Here is a 21,116-nt window from a genome sequence, read left to right on the forward strand (position 1 = left end):
CAGTCAGGGCTCCATAGTAAGAAGACATACACATACACACACCAAAAAGAAGGCAAAGTTTTGAATGCGCATGTGTGAGATGTAACAAAGTTCTCTATTTTATTCATTAAAAGAATAAAAGAAAGGGTTACAAAATCAAGACTCAGCCCTAGCATCAGTTGTGGCAGAATCCTCCTTGGCCATTCTCATCCAAGGTACAAGGGATGATGTTGCATTTCTTGTATTCCTTTATTTGATTTTCCCGCCTTTCTTCCCTGTTGTGGGTTAGAGTGGGATCTTGTGCATGCTAGGCAACTGTTCTCTCACCATACTGCAGTCATTCATAAGCCTCTTATATAACTAGCTACAGCATTTACAAGGTTCAAGGAACAGGGGAAAAAGAAAAACTTCCTTTCAAAAAAAGGAGCACAACCATGAAAACCATCTACTATATGGTACCAGATCACAGGGACCCCCTGGTCTTCCAAGCGCTTCTTGTAGAGCAAGCCATCGTCCCGGACAATGTCCCACTGAAGGGTCACCACAAATGCCTCAGGAACCTGAGCGATAATTTTGTCATCTGCTATGAGGGGACAAAAATCTTCCCTCATAATATGTTTGATTTCTAGATAAGCAGCCTCATTAAAAGGTGCAGGTGACTCTGGTTGCTGGTATTTGCTCCTGAACATTTTAGGGATGTTCTCAGGGCCTAGCCATTTCTCATACTTCTTCCAGGCACTTGGGGGCATCCAGGCACCTGTCAACATGGCATCTTTCCAGGAGGCATCAATGGCCATATATCTAGAAACACAGGTCATCATGAAATCTTTGGTGAGAAATGGAACATTTGCGTTCTGCAGGTGTGATGGAGACTGGAAGAAGAGTGTCTGGAGGATTGGGTATATCAGGACCTGAGCCCGGATCTTGGGAAGATCTTCTCTGCCCACCAAGGCCTGTGTGATAAATGCTACAGCCCCAGCTCCAATGCTGTCTCCACAGAGCACAACCCGGGAGGGGTCCACCCCATAGGCATGCAGAGACTTCAGGAAGTGAATGGAGGCATTCAGACAATCATGTGCAGAAGAAGGATGATGGTAGTAAGGAAGCTTTCGGTACCTACAGAAGGAAGACAGGGGACAGCACATCAGTGTGTGCAGGAAACTCTGAAGGCTTTTTGAATTACATCCTCTGCTCACCCAAGAGTCTAATTGATTTAATCTTCTACATGACCTCAGCAATGGAAGAGTGTCATCCCTATTTTCCCTTATGTGAATTTGAAGAAGCTGCCAAAAGTCAGTTCCTTGAATTCTCTATTCAAACCCATGTTTTGATTAGATAAAGTTGACACATCATGCAAGTTGGAACCTATTGGCTTTGAAGATGGAATGAGGTCTAGAGAGATGGCCTAATATTTAAATGCTAGGTTCACAGCTAAAACTATGACAATAGAACAAGCTATAAAGACAGAAAAGAGGCAACTGAAGATTTAGTTGGTCCTGCTGTGCCTGTAAGCCTAGGTAGAAAGAAGAAAGATGAAATCAAGGTATGGCTGTGGCTGTTTTCAACTATGGAAGTGAAATGAGAGGAGGAGAAGGGACAGGAAGGGATGAGAGGGGAAGGGGGTCAAGAAAAAGAGAGGGGAGGAAAGGAGAAGAGAGTGAAGGGGAAGAGAGAAGGAATAGAGAGTAGAAGAGAGGAGGGGAGAGAAAAGAATGGAGGGTGACAGGGAGGGGAGGAGAGAAAGCTCTTCACAAGTCTGGCTCAGGCAACCCTATCAGGCACTGTCTACTGAAGGCCCTTGACAGTGCAGCGTCTCTGGTAGTGGCCTGTATTAAAAAATCTAGCTAAGGATGAGTGGTGAGCAAGCCAAAAGCATGCTTCTACCTCAAGTTTTTGCTAGAGTTCCTGCCTTGCTTCTTTCCGTGATGGATGGTGATCCGAAAGTGAAAGCCCCATAAATCCTTTCTCCTCTAAGTTGCTTTTGGTCAGAGCATCACAGAGACAGAAAGCAAACCAAGAAAGCAGTTATTTAACAATGCAGCAGGCGCCTGCAGAGCTATCATCCAGCAATGACAGGGGCCTTCACTGGGATTTCCAACCACACTTACTCCTCTCCCATCATTTTCCAGGCCTTCCCTGGGAGAAGGCTCCATGGGTGTGTCACAGTGTGTCCTCTTTATGTCATTGAGTCTGTTTATTCCAAAGACATTTGTTTGCTTTTACTTTAGTTTTAATTGTGTGCACATGGGCATGCATATGTGCATAAGTGACTGCAGTGCCGAGGGAATGAGGTGAGGGCATTGGATGCTCTAGAGCTGGAGTACAGGCGGTTGGGAGAACTAGGAACCTAACTGGGGTCTTCTGCAAGAGGAGTACATGCTCTTAACCACTGAGTCATCTCTTCAGCCCCTAGAATACATTCTCTTGATTTTAATTGACTCCGCATGAAAGTTACTAAACTGTTAGCTTTTGAATATATTTTCCTTAATTTTATCCTGCTAGGATTCCTTTATCTTGGCATACCCTCGTGGTTCTAAATAGTTATGTAATGTTCTCTAATATCACATGGTTCAGACGCTTACTTAAAAGACTTCTTTGTTCATATCTTCGTGCCCAGGTGGTTGATTCTGTCACTGAGACATTATCATACCATGAAACTTCTAGCATTATTAAAGGCTCAATTCCTGGTCGATTCGTAATTTTCATAATTTGATTTTATCTTTCAGTAGTCACCATAACTGGAACTATTTTGGAAGTACTGTCACCTGCTGGGGCATCTTACTAGCCCACTTAGCCAGTGAGAACTAAGAGCACAAAACAGAACAGAAAGAAAATGTATAGTGTGGTAGAAAAGTGGTTGAGACAGAGGATGAGGCTGCAAAAGAGTTTGACGTATTTAAAAACAAATTGAGGGGATATAGAGCTAACTTAGTGGGTAAGGGTGCTTGCTGTTCAATCACAATGACCAGAGTTCAAATCCCAGCACCAACAGCTGGGTGTCTTGCAAATACCTATAACCTCAAGGGATCTGATGGTCTCTCCTGGCCTCTTTATACACCCACAACAACATATATACACACATACTAAAACCTTTAAATAAATAAATAAAACAACCAAATCAAATACTTTGTACTGGGGCAGAGGGAAAGAGTCCTCCAGAGCTTCTTAGATATTAAACTGATCTCACTCATGACAAACTCCAGGATAAAATTATAAACTCATTTGAAAGACTTTTGCCTGAGAATATAGTACTGCCAGGGTGCCCAGCTTGCACTGGTCCACCTAGAAAATCATCCCCCCAGAACTCATTTTCTACTGTTAGTTGCCTAGGCATTCAAAGTTCGTTGTGGCTATGTTCTAAGGGAGCCCAGCAAATGCTGCAACTAGTGGCGACTTGGGCATCATCTACACAGTGCTGTATGTGCAAGCATATGAAATATAGTCACTGGGTTGTGGAGACAGAGGCCAAGTAAAGTATGAGACAGTTGGTTTCCCTGCACCATACCTATGAGAAGGAATATGTAGGCTAAGCTCCAATGAAGACCTGAGGAAATAGGAGATCCAGGAATTTGAATAATATGCTGAAGGACACCACAAAGAGCAGATGGAGGTCACATAGACTTCTGCCAACCAGGACTATAGAAGTACGAATGCCCGAAATTCTGGGGTACGAAACCATATCACCATGTATGAAATAAGAGCATAGAATTATAAGACTTCATGTTTGCCCTGCTGTCTATTAGCCTTTCTTGGTCCTGGCTTTTTCCTCTATGACACCATTTTTTCCTTTTGTGAATGAGAATGTTTGTCCTGTGCCACTGTATGTTGGAAGAATGTAATTTGCTGTTTGAATTGTATGACCAATTCACAGCTAAGAATGGGACCAAAGTTCAAAAGACTTTAGATTGAACCTTGTAACAGGGCTCAAACTATTAAACTTTGAGGACTCTAATACTAGATGCATTTTACATGATGAGTTGACCATGACTCTTGGATGTTCAGGGGTGGGATACTATTGTGTGTGTGTGTGTGTGTGTGTGTGTGTGTATATATATATATATATATGTGTGTGTGTGTGTGTGTGTGTGTATATATATAAAGTATCCCTCAAAAAGTTTATGTTGGCACCTTATTCCCTAGATATGGATCAAATCATTGATATATAACTAGATTATGGAACACTGGCATCATTGATGGTATATTAATTCATGGATTTATAATTTTATGGAATTATTAGACTGTGAACCTAATTGTAAGCTATAACTTAGGTTCTGTCTTTGAATGTTACCTTGTCTCTGGCCCCTTCTCTCTTTGCTTTCTGGTTACCACAATAAGAGCACATTTGATGTATTATACTCTCTTGCTTTGATAATATTCTGCCACAGAACAGCAGTGGAACAAGTTGGCCATAAACTGAATTAAGGTTATAGAACTTAGGATCAAAATAAATTCTTCCCCCTTTAAGTTATTTCTTTGGTATTTGCAATAATATGGGGAAAAAAAAGTGCATTAAGAGTAATTAATTTTCACCATGGCTATCTCACTCAGTTCCTAATGATGAATGGCTTTCCAGGCTTTTTCTCATTTGTATGATTCTATGCCCATATGTGAGAGGGTCTGTTGGGACAATGACATCTAGGAATGCCCCTCCTTGTATTTTCCCCTGTTTTGTGAAGAAGCCGCCCACCATCTGAGACTACTCACCCCACTGACAGCAACACTGAGTCTGTCTCTCGGGCCAGGAACGTACACAGGTTATGGTAAAAGTCTGCAAGAGAATACCAGGCATGGTGCACTGTAGGAAGAGAACCCAAAACTCCCCACCACAGCCCCATGGAACCAACTGATACGGGGACCATGGGATGATCCCTCTATTCCTAGTCTTGTTCTTCTGAAGTGACTCAAGTCACCATGTCAGGGCAAAGTAGGACAACTGCTATAATTTCTTGAGTGTTGGGGGCATAAGTGAACTTTGGAGCACATCTTCTGCACAGTTTGATCTTACAGTGGGGGAAACTGAAGACCAGGAAGTTTTGAGGTTCTACCTGAACAGAGTCACTTTTGGAGGATAAGCCTGTGGATATTAAGAATTTCATATATTGAACTGAATGTGGCAGCATATGCTTGTGACGCCAGCTCTTGGGATATAACATCAAGGTGATCAGGAGTTCAAGTCATTCTCAACTACACAACAAATTGGAAACTAGGGGCTGGAGAGATGGCTCAGCGGTTAAGAGCGTTGCCTGCTCTTCCAAAGGACCCGAGTTCGATTCCCAGCAACCACATGGTGACTCACAACCATCTATAATGAGGTCTGGTGCCCTCTTCTGGCCTGCAGGCATATATGCAAGCAGAATATTGTATACATAATAAATAATAATAATAATAAAACAAATTGGAAACTAGCCTGGGCTACAAGAGAAGATTCACATATCTATTTGATTAGGAAACAAATGATGAGTAGGTGGACAATTTGGATTAGGATGGTGGTATATTTGAAACTCTAGGAGGCAGGTCCACTGGCATTAGTAGGTAAAAAAATCTTTGCCCAGGTTCAGGAACAGAAAGAACTCTCTTTGATTTAGCCCATTCCCTTGATATACAAGGACCATTATCCGTTTGTGTTCATCTTATGTCCAGGCTGCCACAACTCATTGGATAACGATCTCTGAACCATGCCAAGCAGGCAGTATGAATCTCTAAATGGCATCAGATAATTCTAATATTTATGGAGGCTTACTCTGTGGGTGCACATCAGTTACATTGTTAGGCGGAGGATGCAAGTCTACTTGGAGGAAAACGCGACTGGGGAGGTTCTGATCTGAGCTGTCCAGTCAGCGTCTGTCAATGACCCTACCCCCATAAGTTCTGAACACTGCGCAGTAACTTTATCTGAAGACTTTTAAAGTAGGGTGGATCCACCTAGGGGAGGAAGTGACTCAGGGTATAGAGAATGTCTGTGATGTGAGTACCCTTAAAAGTCTCAAGAGGAGTTTACACAGACAGTATGGTGTCTCTAATAACTGTCCTGAACCCTAGGACCTGCGTAGACATTGTTCTCTTCCAGTCTTTCAAGTAATTCCTGTTTCAGAGCTTTGAACGTGTTACTTGCCCCCTTTTTAGACTTATTAGGACAAGAGTGAGACACATGGGAGATCACAATGGGTGCTAAATCATGGGGCCAGGTAAACAACATTTGATGCAATATCTTCCAAAATCAAAATTAGTGCCAACATATGTCTTGAAGAGCAAACTTCCAGAAGTATGCTTTGTTGCACCAGGTGGCTCTAGTGAGGGAAGTGGGAAGGGCTTACATCTTCCCCTCCTCCACTTGCTCATGCCTCATTTACAACACATAGAGAAAAAATAGAGAAACTCTTTAGAATACCTGCACAAACAAGGACTTTTGGAGAAGGGCCCGAGTTCTCAGGAAATAATGCACAGAGACGCAGACAAATGTAGAGATGGCCTACAGAATAGGAGGCAATCTTTCCTAACTGTGCATCTACTGGAGAATTACTATTTAGAATATACAAAGAATTCAAAAAACTGAACAAGAAATCAAACAATCCAGTCAAGACATGGGCTAATGAAACAGACAGTCCATAAGATGAGATAGAAATGGCCAATAAACATGAAAAAGGAACTTCAACCTCACTAGACATCAGAGAAAAGCAAATTTATTTATTTATTTATTTTGATTTTCAAGACAGGGTTTCTCCATAGCTTTTTGGTTCCTGTCCTGGAACTAGCTCTTGTAGACCAGGCTGGCCTCGAACTCACAGAGATCCACCTGCCTCTGCCTCCCGAGTGCTGGGATTAAAGGCATGCGCCACCACCGCCCGGCTGAGAAGAGCAAATTTAGACTTCATTGAAATTCCTTCTTGCCTCAGTTAAAATGTCCATCATTAAAATAATAAGACATCAGAGAAATGCAAATCTAAACAATGCTGAGATTCCATCTTACACTTGTAAGAATAGCCAAGATCAAAAACACTGATGACAACTTATGCTAGAGAGGTTGTGGGGTAAAGGGAACACTCCTGCATTGCTGGTGGGAGTGTAAGTGGTCCAGCCCCTTTGGATATCAGTATGGCAATTTCTCAGAAAATTAGGAAACAACCTACCTCAAGATCCAGCAATACCACTTTTGGGTATATACCCAAAGGATGTTCAATAGTACCACAAGGACATGTGCTCATCTGTGTTTATAGCAGCATTATTTGTCATAGCCAGAACCTAGAAACAACATAAATGCCCCTTGACCAAAGAATAGACAGGAAAATGTGGTACATTTACACAATGGAGTATTACACAGCATAAAAAAATAATGATATCTTGAAATTTGTGGACAAATGGATGGATCTAGAAAACATCATATTGAGTGAGGTAATCCAGACCCAGAAAGACGTATATAATATGTTCTCATTCACAAGTGACTTTTAGACATGAAGCAAAGAAAAACCAGCCTACAATTCACAATCCCAGAGAAAGCTGGGTTTCCGTAGTGTAGTGGTTATCACGTTCGCCTAACACAATCCCAGAGAACCTAGACAACGAAGAGGAACCTAGGAGAGATGTACATGGATCTAAGCTACATGGGAAGCAGTAAAAGACAAGATCTCCTGAGTAAGTTAGGAGCATGGGGACCATGGGAGAGGGTAGAAAAGGAGGGGAGGAGAGTGGAAAAAAATTTATAGTTCAATAAAAACAATTTAAATAATAATAATAAAATATAAATTAAAGAAAACATCAAATAGGTATGGTGGTGCATGTCTTTAAACCCAGTACTCAGCTGAGGCAGAGGCAGTTGGACCTCCATGAGTTCAAAGCCAGCTTGGTCTACAGAATAAGATCCAGGAAAGTCAGGGCTGCATAGTGAGACCCTGTCTCAAAAAATAAAGAAGAAAGGAGCGCAGGCAGGAAGGAAGAGCAGGGGACAATGACAACAAATGCCAGAGAGGGATGCATGCAGAGAAGGAACACTCCTCACTGTTGGTGGGACTGTAAACTAATCTGGCCACTACGGAAATGCCTCAAAAATTCAAAGTAGATCTTCTCTATGGGCCACCCGGACCACTCCTGGATATTTAGCAGAGATGCTTGCACATCAGTGTTGACTGTAGCACTGTGTACAATACCTAGGCTATGAGGCCAACCTGGGTGTCCTACAGCAGAGGAATGAATAAGAAACATGAACTACGTATACACAGTGAGATTTGAAGTTACGTTGATTGCAGGAAAATGGGTACAACTGGAGATAATTATATTAAGTGAATGAAGTCAGTCTCAGAAGAGCAGATGTCACCCCTTTTCTTTCATTTGTGAGTGCCAGGTTTTATGTGTGTATATATATGAAATTAGAAATTAAATTAGAATTCAGATTGTCTAGGGAGCAAATGAAATTAATAAGGGGGAGAAGGCAGAAGATAGTGGTTTATGGAGAGGGTATACTCAAAGAATATCATACAGTTATATGAAAATAGCCTTATGCAATCCAGTATAATTAAATATAAACTAAAAATATTTAGAATAAGCTCCTACTCTTGTTCGTACAAGGAACTCAGCTCTGTTAATTCCTGTTTTCATATGAATTCTTTGTTCTTCGTGGAACTTTTCCCCTGAGTCTTTTCTAATGAGCTTGCTTTTTAATTATGTGTATGTGTGCAGAGGGGGTGTGTGAACATGAGGAGTGTGGAGGTCAGAAGAAGGAGCTGGAGTTCCAGGTCCTTGTGAGCAGCCCTGGGTACCCACAGGGAACTGAACCTGGGTTCCCTGCAAGATCCCTCCTAACCTCTGAACATCTTTCTCTCAATACTGTTTTGAAATGTGATATCGTTTGTCCTTGTGTCTGACTTTCTAGAGTCCTTTGTTTTGCAGTTTAGGGCCCTGGCCTCACTCAGCTCACCCACATCTCCAGCTATTTAGCACTGGCTCCTCCCATTCCTTGATCCTGGCCTCCGATCTCACTTTATTGGAGAGACTGCTTACTCAGAAGCAATGAGGGGCTGGGACTCCGAGTCAGTGCCTAGTCTGGGCCTACACTGTCCAATCTAAAGCCCTCACCCTCTCACTTGTGTTCTGCAAGGTCCAGCCTCTTACTTTGACTGACAGGCCAATGAGAGCAGGGACTGAGCCTTGTTCTCTAGTCTCTGAGAATCCAGTGATAGCTACAACACAAGTTTCCACTCTCCGTGTTTCCATTCTAGGTGAGAGAAGACAGAAACTAAGCAAGGAAACATACTGGGGACCAAAATAAACATGGACAAAGTGAGCTCTGTGACAAGTGGCAGGGAGACCCTCTAGATAAAATGTTCCCTTTTCTCCTCTCAACATTCCCCAAGCAACTCCTTCTTGCTCTTTAAAATATGTGACCTCTTTTCCCATGAACTGTTGTTATGCACATCATGTATATACATATATATTCCTAAATATTCATACAGCCTTCTCAGTCTGTATAATGCTACTTGTATGTATGCTTTCAGGGCTGCCTATTTGTTCTTAGATGGCAACAAGAGACATGTTAACCTAGACTGAGGAAAGCCCACCAGGCCTCAACCCTACACAAAACAGTACAGGCGACTAAAGAGTACTGAGACCAAGAGGAATAGTCTTCCCCAGGGAATAAAACAACAGTTGACTATCCAATGCCAAATGGTCAACCCCGAATTGTACTTTTAAAGATTCTTTTTGTGTGGAGAAAGGACCAGTCAGACCATTAACAATGGAGCATTGGGGTCACTATTAGAAGCAGGGCTTAAGGGGGTGAGCCATTGAAGGTGGATTTGGACTAAGATGACCCAGAAGATTTGAGAGCAATGAGCGGATTTGGGACCATTGTAGAACAAAGGGGATTGGAGGTTGACCTCACACCTGATTTTCTGGAAGTCCTACTAGGCAATCACTGCCTCCACCTCAACAGAGATATCAAATTAGAGAAAACATTGTCATGGAGGCAACAATGCCATTTACTGACATGGTCTTCAGTCTTAATCTACCTGTCACAAAAGGAGCTCCTACGACTACTTGCTTTGACTCCCACCAAAGAGATCCTCATGGGAAAGTGGGTGGGGTTGTGGAAGTTGGTACTTTCTTACCACAGGGATCTTCCTCACCTAGGCTGCCCAGAAAGGTGCCTCCTCCATGTAAGAAGAGGATTCCTCGCCGGGGCTTGGAGGAGGCTGCCTTGGGTTGAAAGAGCCTCACAGGGATTGTGCCAAAACGCAGGTCCTTCACAAACACACCAAGGTTCTTCTTCCACACAGAGCTGTCTTGTACAAAGCGGAAAAAGTGGGGTGCGGAGCAAATGTTCATCTTCTCAAGTATATTCCCCTGTGGAAAAGAGAGAGCAGTTGGATGTTTTCATAGCTCCCCCGTCCTTTCCATCCTGCAGACTGCCCATGCTGCTGTCTGTCTCAGTCATGGACTTTCCAAAAAGTTCCTATTTGAATGTGGTTAAACTGGTTTCTCCCAGGATGCATGAATATCCAAAGTTGTTCATGAAGATCTAGAACATGGGGGATGTGAGCAGTAAGGAAAGAAAAGCCGTGCCTCCTTGCAGACAGAATTACCTGGTGGTCTTTCTAGAAAAGACCCGTGGCCCAATAGCTTGGTTCTATGTCAGTCTCAGCTCAATCCCACCATATTGTATCTGATTTCCATGGAACAGTGAGCCTTTGTTTATAGTTTTGCCCATTCCTTCACAGAGTATGAGGAAAGCAACTCTTTCTGGTCCTTGTTCCACTTGATTCTTATTAGTCCCGTCTTCAGGGTCCACAGCAAAGCCCAGGCTTGCTCTAGAATCTGTCACAGTCTTTGTAGCAATAAGGCCTGTATTCAGCCCTCACTGCTTCCAAAACCTTTGCACTTCAGGGAAATTCACTATACCCTTCTTTATAGTTCCCTCACTTACAAAGCAGAGAGCAATTATCATCTGTTTCAGACTTGTATAAATGGAATAAAGGGAGGAAATATTAGAAATCAGCACAGAATTGAATTGGCAAAAGCTGGCTGCCATTTGGCTGATTTCTTGATCATCAATAATGCCCTTGGCAGTGACAATACGATACTCTCCAAATGCGAAGAAGGCTGTTGATGGGGATGAGACCACCAATAAGCCTGAGGTCATGACCTCTGTAATTCCCAAGAGGACAAGAAGTGGGACTGGAACCTAAAAGCTATGTATGTCTGTCCATAATAAATAGATCAGCTCTGTGACCACTGTAGGACTGAGGTTGTGACTGAATTAATGAGTTAGCTGTCACTTCTTACCTCATTCATGGACATCATAGTAAGGCATAACAGTAGACTTCCTTTGCCGTAAGTTGACCCACATGGTGCTCTCATGTGCTCTCTCTTCTCCATAGGAGAAACACTGAGAACTTTAGAAGATGGTTGGGGCCTTAGATAGTCCCTACACAAAGCCTCCAAGATCTCTTCTGGAAAGAGGGTATTGTTATATTTTACTGGATGTTCTGAGAGTAGCAGAGTTCCTGAGCCTTGTCCTCTGGGAAGATATTACAACCTATGCCTCTACCAGGAACGCAATGACCTAGATTTACATCCGTTCACACTGACAGGGAGCTGCATGAACAAACCCTTCTAGGGCTCCCCCTAATAAACTATTGGAGTTTCTGCCACACCCAAATCCTAAACTCCTTTGCCTTTTTAATTCAACTCTCTTTGTTTACATGTCCTTTTAGGTTACAAAAAAATATTTTATGTGAATAAGTGTTTTACCTACATGTATGTATATGTACCATGTGCGTGCTTGGTTCCCTTAGAGACCAGAAGAGGGAATCAGATTCCCTGGAACTGAAATTAAAGATGGTTGCGAGCCACTATGTGAGTGCTGGAAACTGAATCCTGGTCCTCTTCAAGAGCAGCATGTGCTTCTAACCATTGAGCCACCTCTCCAGTCTGGGTTAAAGGTTTTCTAAGCCCCCAGGCTAATTACTTCTTAATAGTTTGTGAAGTAGAAAGACCCCACTCCTTGCTTCGGGTCACATAATGCTATTAATATATCAAATTATTTTTAAGTTAAACTTTCTTTTGACTATTTCATTTCCTGTAACCCAGGACTGAACTTAAGACATGATAAGACTTTACTTCTGCCCTCCACAAATCTATAATAAACTAATTTTTACTAGCAGCAACCATTGCCTGGGAGATATTAAAAACCCAGGACTCTAGCTTCTGACAGCTGACTCTAATTATTCCAAGCTGCACAACAGCCATAGACCCTAACACATCTCATGAGGCTAGGCTCACGTATCCCTCACTGAAGGTTCTTGTTTTACTGATGAGGAATCAGAAGTATTTTAACCAACCAGGTAAGGGCTTACTGACATACGCTACTCAATCCCGACAGAGTCACCAAGGGCTCCAACTTCCCCATCCAATATTTGACATTTGTAAGGGCTTCAGACTTTCTATCAGCTCCCCCACTTTCCCCCTTGCTGCTTATTCTTTGTGGAAGTAAAGGAAAAGAGAACACACATCCAGTTCACTTAATAGCCTTCCTTAACAGGCCCTCAGCACTATACCTTGAAAATCACTGACTAATACACACTGGCTGTTAGACTATGTGATTCTTGGTAAAACGCTTTCCCCAGGCTGCAGTTCTGCCTATGCTGGCAGGAAATGATTATTAAGAAACGAATCTTACCCATGTCATCGTGAGATGAAAGCAGTAGTGCAGAATCCGAAACTTCAGGGGGTGCGTGAGGGCAGGAGGCACATCGATAGTAAGAAGGTGATCTATGAGAACCCACACATTGACTCCCATGACCAGGAGGCACATGGTAGCAAGGAGAAGTTCCACCAAAGGAAGCATAATGCTTTTGTTCCTTCGGAGTGAGCCAAAAAACCCTGTGCCCTATGAAGACTTTATAAATCTTCTTACCTACAAACTCAGACACCTTATAACCTTCAGAGAGGCACCATGGCCTAAAATCACCTCTTTTCAAACCCTCTAGCCATTGGAAGCATGCCCATGTGAACTGATTGCAACAGACGGTAACCCAGAGAGGTTCCTGCTCAGCATCAGCGGAGCCCTTATACCCTATACCCAGGTCAGAGTCATCTTTCATCACGCCATCCAGGAAGACACCAACCTGCTTAGGAGATGGGCACTGCTGGAGAAGTGGTAGAAAGGGATGCCAAGTGGCAATCAAGTCCCTCAGAGGTTGAGGATACTTGCTGAAGTCATATAAAGTACTCTGTGGCTCTCTTCTCAGGCGTGAAATCAGAGATTAGAGAGGTGTTGTGTACCAAAGTACACCACAATGAGTAAGGACAGAACGAGGTCTCAACCCACCATGTCCTATCCTCACCCCTCCTCTCTACTCCCTAGCCTCATTTATGCGAAACCGTAAATGGGTTTCACAATCGCTCCTTGTATAAGCCCTGACCTTATGTCCTGCAGTCACGCATTTTGAGGTCTAAGGTCATGCTGTTCTAAACATGTCACTCTAACCTGGAGAAGCCAATTCTGAGAGATATTAAACAACTTTCCTCTGAGCGTATTTTTGTGTGTCTACGCATGCACACATGTGTATGCATTCTCTCACGTGTGTGTATGTGTGTTTGTGCATGTGTGTAGCAGTGGAAATCAGGTGTTTTCCTCAATTGCGCTCTACTTTATTTACTAAGGCGTGGTCTCTTTCTGAATCCAGAGCTCACCAATTCTAGTCAGCTTGACCAGGGGATCCACCATGTCTACTTTCTTACCATCATATCTGCCCAGACATTAAGTGGCCCAAGCTCCCAATTCTCACATTATGTCTTATGAACCGATACATCTTTCCAGCACTGAGCACACTTTTTAAAAGATAAAATGAGAAATCCAGTCCTTGAATCTGCAGCCACTGCCTTTAATGGATTTTCCATGACCACCTTCCACCTGCCATGTCCTGGCATGGGTTTTCTACTCTCTTTGTGGCTTTTTTTTTTCACTGCAGAAATCTTCTAGTCTAAGTGGGCTCATGCAGCTTAAAATATTCATTAATATGCTACACTTAAAAGTACTCAAGAGATAATCTTTGTAAGGTATATAATTGATGGAGGTGGGTCTTGTATTAATCTGTTGCTTTCATTGGTTAATTAATAAAGAAACTGCCTAGGCCCATTTGATAGACCAACTCTTAGGTGGGTGGAGTAAACAGAACAGAATGCTGGGAGAAAGAAGCCGAATCAGTGAGTCGCCATGATTCTCCCACTCCAGACAGACGCAGGCTAAGATCTCCCTGGTAAGCCACCTCGTGGGGCTACACAGAATATCAGAAATGGGTTAGATCAATATGTAATAATTAGCCAATAAGAGGCTAGAGCTAATGGGCTAGGCAGTGATTAAAAGAATACAGTTTCCGTGTAATTATTTCAGGGCATAAGCTAGCCATGCGGGCGGCCGGGTGCCAGAGATGCAGCCCCGCCGCTCTTATTACAACATATAATAACATGCCAGAGACAATGGATTTATCTTCATTATCAAAATCCTCCAGTGGGTGCTCATCAGCAATTGAAGGCGTAAGTCACAAAACAATCTCATACCAGTGGAATTATGGAATTCTATAATTCCATAATCATGGAATTATGATTAATAAAAGGGTTATCTATTTAAGGGGGAAAACTTAAAGATCACTGTCCTAGACAACAGCCTTCAGTGCAACCAGGAACAAAGTCTAGCAGCTGGAAGCAGAGCCAGAAGCAAGAGAGCACGAGCAGGGCTACCACTACTTTTGAAAGCAAAAGAGACCACGCCCAAGTGGGCTGGTATCTTAAGGGCTATTGGCTGAAGGAGCGGAAGGAACACCCACAGCACCTCCCCCTTTTGTTTAAGTAAGAGAGTTTCAAATCCAATACAAAACAATATACACTAAGAACAGATATAAAGTATAAGATTAGAATTACAATCAGCATAAGCAGTATTAAGCAAGGAACATATGCTAAATATTTTAATAAACATTCTATCCTAAGGAGTCTAAGTCTTGTATTGAAAATGGCTTGGCTAGATCTTAAGAGGAAAGTAACTACAACTATCTAATCTTCAACCCAATCAAAGGCCTGGGAAGGGAGATAATATTACTTGAGCAGGCAGGAAGTGCAATCAAGTAGTTTCCAAAGCAAGCAATATATGATGGAGACAATTAGCTGTCTGAACAATCACTCAAAGTCTCATTTTGCAGTGCTGAAGCAACCAACTTTGGCTATGGCCTAGCATAATTTACAGATCATTTTGAGAGGCAGGAAATTTTTCAAAACCGTCTTATCCTATCTTGGCAAGATTTGACAGTCCTGCTTATCCATTTCTGGATATCATGTAACTTATCAGTGGTTGAGGCATTGTCAGTTCCTTATCCAAAGGCCAGTTTTGCCAAGAAGAAAACAAGCTCCAAGTGGAGTGTCTTTGGCATTCAACATTCTCTTGGGAACAGATTGGTGCTGTCAGAAGCAGTCATGTCTCTTGTCAACAAAACCCTAAGTTATTTAAATGCCATGTTCTACGGATCCTTGAAGTAGTTGAAGATTCATTATCTAGACAGAATACAGTCTCTATATATCTAAAGAACCTAATTGATCTGACTGTATATACAACAAACATGAACAACTATTGACCTATAATAATTAATACCTTATTATATAGCTTAAAGAGTAAATAGATGCTGTGCTGGCTAGGTATATGCAGCCTGAAACAGCTAGCGTCCTTTTGAAGGCGGGGAACCTCAAGTGAGACGCTACCCCCATGAGATCAGCTTGTGAGCAAACCTCTAGTGATTTTTTTTTTTTTTGAGGATTGATGTGGGAGGGTCCAGTCCATTGTGGGTGATACCACCCTTGGCTAGTGTGTCTGGGTGCTAGAAAAAAGCAGGCTGAGCAAGACCATAAGAGGCTTCTGCATCAGCTCCTGCCTCCGGGTTCCTGCCCTGATGAGTTCCTTCCAGGACTGCATTGATCATGACATGGAACTGTGAGTAAAATTAACCCTTTCCTGCCCGAGCTGCTTTTGGTCAGATGTCTCACTATCACTTAACTAAGACACACCCTGCCCGCTCTTATATTCACTCCAAGGCCAACGAGTTGCTTTTTTCTTTTTTCTTTTTTTACGAGACCCTCCTAATTGGTCCCTGCATAATAGGTATTTAGTGGGTAGGGTCTTTTTTGTTTTGTTTTGTTTTTACCATGCAATGAACTCCTGAAAAGCCATTGCCACAGAAAAATCCAGGATCTTAATCGTGACCCTCAGGCAGTGTGGGCTACCTTTACCATCTTTGTTCCTGACTGAAGAGTCCTGGACTCATCATATCTCCTATGTTCTTTATATATAGCTTTATTTGTACCTATATGCTTTTAGAAAACACTCCTAAGGGGTTAAGGGTGTAGCTCAATTGGTAGAATACTCGCCTAGCACACAACACTGCTTAGACAGGGTGTGGTGGTATATACCTGTAATCCCAGCACTCAGGAGCTGGAGTGGGTACAGAAGTTTGGGGTTATATAGTTATGTAGCCATATGTGGAGCTTGAGGCAAGCCTAGGCAAAGAATGAAAAGAAGGAAGGAGGGAGGGAGGAAGTAGAGAAGGAAGGAAAAAAAATCTCTTGATTATAACTGTTTATAAAGAAATTACATAACTTTAGGAGGAATAGATAGGAGGGTGTGTAAGAACAAAGTGTAATTACATATCTATGTGAAGACACCACAATGAAACCCATCAGTTTGCCTGCTAACTTAAAAAGTTAGCTTAAGGACTAGAGAGCAGAGGACTAGAGTTCAGGTCCCAGCACCCACAAGGTAGCTCACAAACCACACTTAACTCCAGTCTCAGGGTGCTCTGATACTGCCTTCTGGTCTCTACGGAATCCTGAGTCTGCATATGGTGCACACACACATACAAATAAATTGTTTTAATATATAATTTATTTTTATTTTATGTTCATTGGTGTTTTGTCTGCATGCCCTAAAATTGTTCAGCTACATAGGTGACTGAGAGAACATCTTTGAAAGCCTCTTGTCCCTCGACACTTCACTTTCTTCCTTCTGGCTGGCAAGGGGTCAGGGCAAATTTCCACTATTACCCTCTCCTACCAGTGAGTCTTCCGTGTCACGGCTGGCTCCACGGCAAGAGAACGGGACTGACAGAGTGTGTGTCCTAAGGGTGCTTACAGAGGCCAGGAGAAAGCATCAGATGCCCTGGAGCTGGAATTACAGGAGGTTGTAAGCCACCCTTGTGGATTCTGGGAACCAAACCAGGATCCTCTGCAGGAAGTTTTCTTTACCACTCTCTAGCCCCCATGAATGGTACCTTCTAATCAGGAGGCTGGTTCACCTGAAGTTTTAGAAGGTATGTCTTAACATTCATGCATTGTGCTTCCTGGTCCAGTGTATCAAGCACTTCTCTGTCCCAGCCCCTCCCAGGCTCAGCCATCACGTGAAGGGACTGGACAGTCAGTACACATCTTCTGCCCTGGTTGTCTTGACCCGCTGGAGCAGCAAGATTGCAGTGGGCAGCATCAAAACAGGATTTTAGAAATGATGCCAGATGATTCCAATATTAATGGGGCTTTGGGGTAGCCCTGTGTGCCATTAGCACAATGTAGAAGGGGGTGAAAGAGCAGACACAGAGGCTTGGGTGATGCGTGGCTTTAAAAGTTTACATTTTTTCAATTGTTCAGCTCCAGGAGAGTTTCAGGAATCGTTGAGTGCTGAAGCAAGAGTCCACTAGGAACCTCCGTCTCCTAGATAGGTAGCATGTTTAAATTTATTTTCATGTATCTAAGCGGTTTTGCCTGCATGCTTTTCACATCTGAAACCACTTCTCCATTTGTGCTCTCCTGCTGGGTCCACCCTTCTCCCTTGACTCATGGGTTCATAGGTCAGGGACTGGATCTGCTTGTTCTCCAGTGCGTTCCCTGGGCCTGGAGTGGTTCTGAAGCTAAGTATGTGGTCAGTAATATCTGCAGAACAATCATTGCTTTTACCCTCTCCAGGGACTGGCAACTCGGGGTGACGTGGGGTTCCTTGTGGCTTTCGAAGCAGGGGAATACACTTGACCATAGGTGGGTTCCGCAGATGGAACACATTCTCAGTTTGTGGCAGAGAGAGAGAGAGGAGAGAGAGAGAGAGAGAGAGAGAGAGAGAGAGAGAGAGAGAGAGAGAGAGAGAGAGAGAGAGAGAGAGAGAGAGAGAGAGAGAGAGAGAGAGAGAGAGAGAGAGAGAGAGAGAGAGAGAGAGAGAGAGAGAGAGAGCATCCTGGCAACACTTCCAACTGTAGAACCGCCATAGACATTTTCACCACTAGGTGGCAGTAAGTGACCCTTATGAGTCAGGGCAAAGGAAGGGAAGAAATGGCCCTATCACGAGACCTGTGTGCATGCAAGCACCCATTCGTCCACCCAACGACACATCTACTAGCCATTCACCGATGTCTCCTTTTAGGAAGTAGCTTGTCTAAACTTCCATTAACTCATGCATCCATTTTTTTTTTTTAAAGTAAGTTAAGATGGTTGGCGTCTCTCCCAAATCACAGGTGTGTCTGTATCACAGGACAGTGGAGGGAATTTAAAAAAGTAGCCTCAGGGTGAGACACAGGTCACCAGTTCAGAGATGTCACTGAGGGGTGTGGGAGAGGCTGAAGATCAGCAAGGACGGGTTTCACGCTATACCTTTAAAGAGCCCTCTGATTCAGGGAGAGGGTCAGCGCAAAGCGGGGCGCTGAGACCATTACTCGGATACAGAGCAGAAGGGCCAGGCACAGTGGCCCCAGCAGAATTAAATAAAATCCATGGGACTGGGATCCTGGTGGGACAGACTGGTTAAGATGGCGGCTGTAAGGGTGGAGGGATGGGAAGGGGGAGGGGAAAGGGAGGAAGGAAGGGAGGGCAATATAGGGAAATGAATTTTTCATACCTGTTACTCTGGAAGCTTTGATATCGCTGCTCACTGTTAAACTGAGACTATGGCATCGATGTGACTTCAACCTACTCACTACAGAAGGATCCTCAACTATTGCGTGCTTCTGACTCCATCCCGAAAGGACCTTGCAGGAATGTATTGTAGTTATGCAGGTCTTGAGGTACCTCTTGCCCCACGCCGAGAGTTGCTTCTTACCCAGGCTGCCAAACATGGCACCCCCTCCGTGGTAGAAAATGATGCCTCTCCTGGGACTGGAGGAAGTTGCCTTGGGCTGGAACAGCCTCGAGGGACATCCTCAAAACAGATCCATCAGAGCCACTTTATGGTTCCTCTTCATAGCCACTGCATCTTGCAGAAACCAAAAAAAATGTGGGCACAGAGCAAATTCTCAGCTTCTCCAATATAGTCCCTGGTGGGGAGGAGGAAAGACATGAAAAATTAAGGAGGCATGAAAAAGGAAAAGATTTTGAGGTGGGAGGAGACCTCTTTACCCCAAAAGTCTGATTTACGGCTGCTTCCGCCTCTTTATGTATCAGGCAAGATGAGAACTATTGACTTTTTAAAAAGATTTATTTATTTTTGCTTTATGTGTACGGATGTTTTGCCTTCATGAATGTCTATGCATTGCATGCATGCCTAGTGCCCATGGACCAGAGGAGGGGGGGTCAGATCTCCAAGAACTGGAGTTGCAGATGGTTGTGAATCAAGATGTGGGTGCTCAGAACTGAACCTCAATGCTCTGCAAGAGCAACAGGTCCTCCAGGCCCCTGCTTTTCAGCCAATAGCTTTTGGGGTACCAGCCCTTTGGGCATGGTCTGAGGTGCTATGTGTGTGCTGATAAGCAGAGAGGAGAAGCGTGCTCGCTCTCTTGGGAGCTCGGAGCAGAAGCAAGCTCGTGGGCTTGCTCACATCTCCTCCAGGCGGAGTGGTGGGACTCTGCAGTTTCTACCTTGTGCGGTGTTCGGTGAGTTTGTGTTTTCCTTTGTATTCCTATAATAAACATAGTTTGAGACTCTTTCAGTACCTCTCACATTAGCCTTCAAATGTTTGCTTGTTTGGTTGGTTTGGAAACACACGACCAGGAATTCACTATGTAGATCAGGCTGGCCTCAAACTAACAGAGAGTCTCCTGCCTCTGCCTCCCCATGGCTGGGATTACACACCTGTACTGCCATGCCTTGCCTTGCTTGATCTTTGTTGGTTTTTAACTTATCAGTACTATGCTCACAAGTAAACTTGCACAATTCACCCCAACAATTAGCTTACAGTCATCAAAGATAAAACTCCCTCTCCTCCCCCTCCCCAGCTTTGCGCTCCCACCTTCCCACCCCTACCCTTACCTCTCCACTTCCCCATCCCCACAGTAGGTATGTGAACTTCATTTTCTTTTTTATTTTCTAATTTTACTTTTTATCGATCCTTTGTGGATTTCACATCATGGATGGCTGGCCCATTCATCTCCCCGTCCCTTCAGATTTGCCCTCTTCCCTTGTAATCTCTGCCCACAAGATAAAATAAACCTTAAAAGAAAAGGAAAAAAGAAATCTACAGAAAAATCTCCTCGTCACTGGACTGAAATCCCAAGGTCCAAATCAGGAGCAGAAGGAGAGAGAGCACGAGCAAGGAACTCAGGACCGTGAGGGGTGCACCCACATACTGAGACAATGGGGATGATCTATCGGGAACTCACCAAGGCCAGCTGGACTGGGTCTGAAAAAGCATGGGATAAAACCAGACTCGCTGAACATAGCGAACAATGAGGACTGCTGAGAAGTCAAGAACAATGGCACTGGGTTTTGATCCTACTGCACATACTGGCTTTGTGGGAGCCTAGGCAGTTTGGATGCTCACCTTACTAGACCTGGAAGGAGGTGGGAGGTCCTTGGACTTCCCACAGGGCAGGGAACCTTGACTGCTCTTGGGGCTGATGAGGGAGGGGGACTTGATTGGGGGAGGGGGAGGGAAATGGGAGGCGGTGGCGGGGAGGAGGCAGAAATATTTAATAAATAAATAATAAATTTGGTTTTGGTCCTAAAAAAAAAAAGAAAAATCTCCTCGTGGAAGCTGCAGTGTGAGACAGTGGGTCACACAGTGTACCCTTTAGTCCACACATCTTTACTTGCAAGTGCTCATGGCAATGGGTCATTGGTCTGATTGGAAACCTCTGATTTCTGTTGTTGTAGTTTTTATTCTTTGCTCTTACTGTTTGGGGCCTCGCCACCCAGCT

General features: G+C 43.6%; 1 protein-coding gene across 1 annotated transcript; it reads right to left on the minus strand.

Moving 5' to 3' along the window:
• Window positions 1-320: 320 nt before the first annotated feature.
• On the minus strand, window positions 321-12,814 carry LOC130884147 (arylacetamide deacetylase-like 4 family member 1). The gene is made up of 4 exons (XM_057785143.1): window positions 12,647-12,814; window positions 10,095-10,311; window positions 4,684-4,747; window positions 321-1,095 (listed from the first exon to the last, which is right to left on the minus strand). The coding sequence occupies exons 1-4, from the start codon at window positions 12,812-12,814 to the stop codon at window positions 321-323; spliced, it is 1,224 nt and encodes a 407-aa protein (XP_057641126.1).
• Between the last annotated feature and the right edge of the window lie 8,302 nt (window positions 12,815-21,116).

Source organism: Chionomys nivalis, chromosome 11 (assembly GCF_950005125.1).
Source record: "Chionomys nivalis chromosome 11, mChiNiv1.1, whole genome shotgun sequence".
Taxonomy (NCBI): Eukaryota; Metazoa; Chordata; class Mammalia; order Rodentia; family Cricetidae; genus Chionomys; species Chionomys nivalis.